Source organism: Onychostoma macrolepis, chromosome 12 (assembly GCF_012432095.1).
Source record: "Onychostoma macrolepis isolate SWU-2019 chromosome 12, ASM1243209v1, whole genome shotgun sequence".
Lineage (NCBI taxonomy): Eukaryota > Metazoa > Chordata > Actinopteri > Cypriniformes > Cyprinidae > Onychostoma > Onychostoma macrolepis.
The window spans coordinates 23,756,716-23,763,460 of record NC_081166.1 but is presented as its reverse complement, the minus strand read 5'-3'; the positions used below and the strand labels follow the sequence as shown (position 1 = coordinate 23,763,460).

The 6,745-nt window shown below is 36.3% G+C and overlaps 1 protein-coding gene across 1 annotated transcript; it reads right to left on the bottom strand.

Moving 5' to 3' along the window:
* Positions 1 to 3,893: 3,893 nt before the first annotated feature.
* On the bottom strand, positions 3,894 to 6,665 carry ndufa4b (NDUFA4 mitochondrial complex associated b). The gene is made up of 4 exons (XM_058794126.1): positions 6,473 to 6,665; positions 4,556 to 4,644; positions 4,415 to 4,475; positions 3,894 to 4,232 (listed from the first exon to the last, which is right to left on the bottom strand). The coding sequence occupies exons 1-4, from the start codon at positions 6,512 to 6,514 to the stop codon at positions 4,176 to 4,178; spliced, it is 249 nt and encodes an 82-aa protein (XP_058650109.1). The 5' UTR covers positions 6,515 to 6,665; the 3' UTR covers positions 3,894 to 4,175.
* Positions 6,666 to 6,745: the final 80 nt, after the last annotated feature.

Genomic DNA, 6,745 nt, shown 5'->3' with positions numbered 1-6,745 from the left:
TAAACCTTTGGAAAATGAGGGCATTTTGTATAGATTTTTGCAGAAAACACTGAGCAAATTGGAACGTGTGTGAAAACAGGTGAAATGTGTTTAATGTTTTGAGAAACGTGTCTTTGTTATGAATGAGCCAAAATGAATAATTTATAGTGTCTTAGCAATTGATAAAAACTTTAAGCAGGGTCTGTTGGAGACGCTCAACTTTCCCTCACTGGTGGAGACAAGAGTAGCCTGATGGATGTATCCTGATCATCGAAAGCTGCTCCACCAACAACAGAAGCTTCGCTTCTCAAATTCATGTGGACAACAGTGAAGAGCCACCTCCTGAGGAGCCCAGAAGAAAGAAGCCCGGACCCTGAGTCATCACAGTGTCACCTGGAGCCCGAAGTATATAAATACTGTATATATTGTATATAATTACAGAGTATGTTTCATTTGTAGAGTAAGTTTTAGTTTAGTAGTGTATTTAGCTCATTGCTGTGTGCTGTTTGGTGATTGTTGATGTACTGATATGTGGTTCCTTGGTTGTTCTGGTTTTTAGTGCTTTGTTATGTGGTTGTCATGATGTTTTGAGTGGTTTGCTATGCATTAACATGGTCTTGCCAAGGTTTTCTGCACAGCTGCTGGACTCCTCTGAGCATTTTTCGCGCATTGGTTGTTATGCGTTATGCATGGTTGTTGGTTAGGAGTGGTTGTTTGATTTGCGGTTGGTTTTAAACAGTTGGCTTTGGGTAGGTTAGGGTCCCTCACACGGTTTGCAGCTTGACGTGCTGTGAGGGCTTGTGTGCATCAGTGATGCTAAGAGCTACACCACTGGTACTTCACAACTAGGGTCGCCCATAGTGGACAGGTCTCAGCTGAGATGCCAGACGAAGACAAACCACCTGATTCTGGAAAGCAGCAGACTAGCCTGATGTTCCTGGCAGAAGATCACAGTCTTGTGTACGGGTAAGTTGAACAGACATACATTATATATAACAAAATGATGATTATGAAATCAGTAAAGTTTTGGATTTAATTAATTAAAATATTTAGTGACAATTAATTGCTTTGTTTAGAGTTAATCAACATTAATCACAGATTTTGAAAGTGCTGAAATGTTTATGCTTCTGTTCCTGTCAAAATGGATTTAGCTCCTTTTAAAGGAAAGAAAACAAAATTGGAAAATATTTTATTAATATTTTGCAAATAAAGCCTTACTAAATGTAAAATAAAAAGTCAATGTACTGAAAAAATAAAACTATGGAACACTGAAAAAACTAAAACTGTGTTTGTGTTAATAAAAGTGTACATACATTTAAAAGTGTGTTTATACACACACACACACACACACACACACACACTTTTAAATTTATGTACAACTTTATATATTTATACATTTGTTTTACTATATGCCAATAAAGCCACTTTAATCTTATATACAGTACATATTCAATTATTTTAATGTGTAATTTTATATTAATTACATATATTAAATATACAACATTTTTTAAATACACTCTTAAAAATACAGTTGCTTCAAAAGGTTCTTCACAGCAATGCCATAGAAGAACCATTTTTGGTTCCACAAAGAACCATTCAGCCAAAGGTTCTTTAAAGAACTATCTCTTTCTTACCTTTTTATAATCTGAAGAACGATGTAAAGGTTCTTTATGGAACCATTTACAAAACGGTTCTTCTATGGCATCGTGAAGCACCTTTATTTTTAAGAGTGTATAAAATGTTTCAATAATGGTTTTAATAATTAAAATCATAAATGTTTGTTAAAAAAGTAGGTAGGTGTCAGTCTTGAGCAGTCCGTAATGACACAATATAATTTCTCCAATAAAAACTTAGCTCTTGTAATAAAGGCCTTCTATTTCTACTGTAATTGTTGTTATCATGAATATATATTTCAGTCTCAGTTAAATCCGTTGTATAATATTTAAATCCATTTTATATTATTAAAGTCTCCACTAAACTTCACAAGCTTCACTAAACGAGTGAATGTGCACTTGGTTCCAGAAGTATTTTAGGGAAAAACATATATTAGATTAGATTAGATCAACTATATTAATCCCCAAAAGGAAATTAAATTGTCATAATTAAATTGTCATTAAGAATAGGCTACATGTGACTACAATACCCTTTGACTGACACAGTTCTGTCCTAGACAGAGAAATTATTAAGTCTGTTAGCACTAGGCAGGAACGATTTCATATCGGTTCATCTTTGGAACACCTGTAAAAAATCTATACCTATAAACCTATCAAATCTGAGAGCTCTCTGACCCTCCGTAGACAGCAATGCAACTGCAATGTTCCCAGGTCCAGAAACATAGCAAGGACATCGGTAAAATAGTCCATGTGACAGTCCATGTGTGGTTCAACCGTAATTTACGAAGCTACAAGAATTTTGTGCGCAAAGAAAACAGTAATAACATAATTTATTCAACAATTCATCTCCCCAAGTTACCGCCATTTTGGAGTACCCCAGAACGTAATCAGCGTTGTTTACATTCAGCATGCAAGCCCTTTCTACTGAACGTAAACAACACTGATTACGTTGATTACGTTCTGGGGTACTCTCCAAAATGGTGGAAGACGGTAACTCAGGGAGAAGAATTGTTGAATAAATTATGTTATAATTGTTTTCTTTTGCTAATGTCACATGGACTATTTTACCGATGTCCTTGCTACGTTTTGGAACGACATGAGGGTAAATAATTAATGACAGAATTTTCATTTTTGGATGAACTAACCCTTTAAGCAGCGAGGCTGAATGAGCCTGTTGCTGAAGCTACTCTTAAATTTATTCCAAGTTTTATGGAGGTGATGAGAATCATTGTCCAAAATTGCCACAAATTTTGCGAGCATTTATTCCCTAAGCACTTCCTCCAGAGTAACGAGCTCAGAGCCGACGACAGACTCAGCCTTTTTGATGAGATTGTTTAGTCTGTTGGTGTCCTTTGCTTTGATGCCTGCACCCCAACACACCACAGCAAAGAAGATAGTACTCGCAACAACAATCTGATAGAACATCTTGAGTACCCTGTTGCACACGTCGAAAGACCTGAGCTTCCTCAAAAAATACAGCCGACTCAGGCCCTTCTTGTAAACCACCTCTGTATTTGTAGACCATTCCAACTTCTTGTCCAATTCAACACCCAAGTACTTGTACAATTTCGCAAGTTCCACATTAAGCTTACTATGAATTTTTGCAGATGACATGACTCAGAACCATATACTTAAAGTCTGCAGTATAAGTTGTGAAAAGGAAGGAAGTTAGCTCAGTTCCCTAGGGGGCCTGACGTTACTTATCAGACTTATATATACTTATTTAAAGGAACACTCCACTTTTTTTGGAAATAGGCTCATTCTCCAACTCCCCCAGAGTTAATGAGCTGAGTTTTACCGTTTTGGAATCTATTCAGCCGATCTCCGGTGATAGCACTTTTAGCATAGCTTAGCATAGATCATTGAATCCGATTAGCCCAGTAGCATCGCATTCAAAAATGACCAAAGAGTTTCGATATTTTTCCTATTTAAAACTTGACTCTTCTGTAGTTCTATCGTGTACTAAGACTGGCGGAAAATGAAAAGTTGCGATTTTCTAGGCCGATATGATTAGGAACTATACTCCCATTCCGGCGTAATCATCAAGGAAGTTTGCTGCCGTAACATGGCCGCAGCAGGCGCAGTAAAATGCCATGGCAAGCACCACTCACATTTTCTTCAGGAAATGTACATATCTATTTCCACATGCGCTGCGTGATATCACTGCGCCTGCTGCGGCCATGTTACGGCAACTGAAGTATTTTTCACAAAGGGGATTTTTAAAAGTCTTCCATAAAATCATCTAACTGGATGCTTCACACACACACACACACACACACACACACTTCTATTATTGCTGTCTGTCATGTTTATTTGGATAACAGTAAGATCAGCACAAATTATATTGATACAGGTTTGATGATGCAGTTTCCCTTGATGTGTCAGTATTTGTATCTGTACAAAATATTGTTTCTGTCAAAAGATAGACATTCAGATCATACAGCTTGTGTATGTGCTCCCTTTTGGTTTTTTTAATAATTTAAAAATGGGGGTTCACATTCACAGATAAGATCTGGTATCTGATGACGTGTTAGACTTGAAAGTGCAGTGTTTAACACACAAAGCTGATTCACTGGGCTCTGCTCAGAAGTCAGGCCTGTCCTTCTTCAGTTTAGAGTAGTCCATGTTGACAGCGAAGAGCTGTGGGTAATAGGTTATGGGTTAAATTATATTATTACATATTATTACACTAACAAAATGTACCAAATGGGACTTTTTGTAAGGTTATTATAGGCTTAACAGACTATATTAGCTAAACATAGATGGACATACAAAGATGGACACAGGAATGGCCAAAAAGTCAACATGAATGTTGTTTTCACCTTGTACTGGTCATTTGGCCCCAGTTTGTTCCAAGGCTCTGGGTTGTTCTTGCGATCCCATCTGTGCACAAATTTCAGTCACTCATACTCTGAATCTAAAGACTTTTGCCTGTTTGATAATGTAATGAAAAGGGTACTCACGAGCAGTCAGGGTTCTTTAGCGCAAGGCGGCCCAGGTAAAGCATAGACATGGCCGCTCCACCACCGATGAAGATGAAGAGAGGAATCAACTTCAAAGAGAGACAGAATTATAAATAAATGGCTAAAAAAATGACAAAAAAGCTGAACAACCAATAACCTCCATGTTATGCAGTCCATAAAATAAAAGACTTAAATATATTTTAGGGGTCAAACCTGTTATCATCATATTTGTTAATTCAGTTAAATAGTATTCATTAAAAATAATATAATCATGTTTACAAATACTGTATCAGCATTCAATTCTCTTCAAAAAAAGCTTTTAATATCAAAGTAAACTGTAAAAGACTGTCAAAAGTTTCATGATTTAGTTTGAGATATAGGCCTACATACATACATACACACATACATGAATGTTTTTTTTTTTTAAAACATTGTTTTTTCATGCACCTGTCAAGTTTGAGATTTTGGGCTTTTTGGTTTTTCATAAAGTGTTTTTTCGGACTAGTGAAAAGAAAACATCCAAAAAACACTGTTAAGTGTTTCTTTTATAGCACTTTATCTATTTGTGTCAATAGATTTAAATTAAAATGCATATTTTTTAAAGGCCGTTTTCTCAAAATGAGTTTTTTCTCCTACACTGAGCCATAAATCTCCACTTCAGTAGCACTTACACACACCAAACTTTACATTTTTATTCCTGTATATATCCTGAAGGTTTTTACAGAGGGATTTGTTCATATAGCCTATAATTTGCTTGATTATATACAACATTTTAATCCTCTAAGTAATCCGTTCTAAGCATTTTCTGAATTGTGGAGTGACAAAAATGAGAAAACCAAAATTCCCTCTGTAAAATTTTTGACACTAATATATCAAGAAAATGAAACAAGAATTTTGAAACTGACATCATCCAGTGTTTAGATTTTTGTACTAGAATTTATGCAAATTAGAGCATATTTCATTAAATAATGACTCATTTGCATATCTAAACCTAATATTTTAGAAAACTTGTAATAAAAAAAAAGTTTGCAATTATCAATGTAATCAATCAGTTGGGTAAGCAAGGTTGTTTTTTCACCTGCACTTTATCAAACCGGAAAAGGTATGTTTCCAAGAATGACCCCTTTAATGCAGTATATGTAGGCAGTTCACTAGGTATTGAGACATCGCCATGCTTCTCTGAGGGAATTAACAACGGGTTTTATGTTGATTCCGATCATCTACAAGCGGAAAGCTAATTTCTTTGATATTTAGAGTATATTACAAATCCAGTACTACTGCAGCTGCGTATTAGATAGGCTACTGTACAACCAAATACGTATGATGAAATTTGTCCGATTAACCACAGGGCTATTTCAAAATACATAAATGTCCGAATTCCTTCGCATACCAGAATATGTTCTATACTATTTTAGGCTTAAGTCTTGCAAATCTCGATAGAAAGCTGTTAAGGTAAATGACTTAAAAGAGGCACAACTGATTTCACCTCAATGTCCTTGACAGCTGCTGAACAGTGCACAGCCATATATAACAGATAACGCGCCCTATAGCCTGCATACGTGCTCAGCCACTGGTGTTATATGGGAAATCACGTACACAATGTATAGACTGAAAACCATTTGATCAATATTTGATCAATGCCAATATCCTTACCATATCACAGAATGACCAGAATATCTCATCATTGTGAATGAAATAACATGAAATCCATGTTTACTCCCCACTGCGGCAATTCAATACACTGTTTGCCTTTTAAATCAAACATATTTGTATTAAATATACCCCTCAAGCAGCGGGTGAGGATGTATTTACGACACAGCCAACGCCTGAATAAACGATTCTGAGGCATAATTTGAGAATGAATGAATCGTTATGAACAGACAGAAGCATCAGCAAAAAGTGATCTGAAATACTTACAGCCGGGTGGCTTTTCAATTGTTTCAGTACGGTATTCAGCATGTCAAACTCCCGAAATATATATAGAGAGAGAGAGCAGGATTAACGAGAGATCTGATGGTGTTCGTACGCTCTGCTGTGTTTCTGGAGCGGAGTGTAGAGGGATGCCTGACTGTTCTGGCTGCAGAGGGCGTCCGCGGGTAACATTCCATAATATTCGTCCTTGTACAATTGAAATAACCTACTCTTGTGGCCAAACCAAAATAAACCACTAGTGTTGGTGAACTGCCGCTA

What these genes read in the sequence shown, in the direction of transcription:
- ndufa4b (XM_058794126.1), bottom strand. Translation starts at nt 6,514, where the DNA reads ATGCTGAATACCGTACTGAAACAATTGAAAAGCCACCCGGCT. An exon ending in CTAAAGAACCCTGACTGCTC is followed by an intron (nt 4,476 to 4,555) that starts GTGAGTACCCTT and finishes ATTTGTGCACAG; the next exon opens with ATGGGATCGCAAGAACAACC. An exon ending in GGCCAAATGACCAGTACAAG is followed by an intron (nt 4,233 to 4,414) that starts GTGAAAACAACA and finishes TATTACCCACAG; the next exon opens with CTCTTCGCTGTCAACATGGA.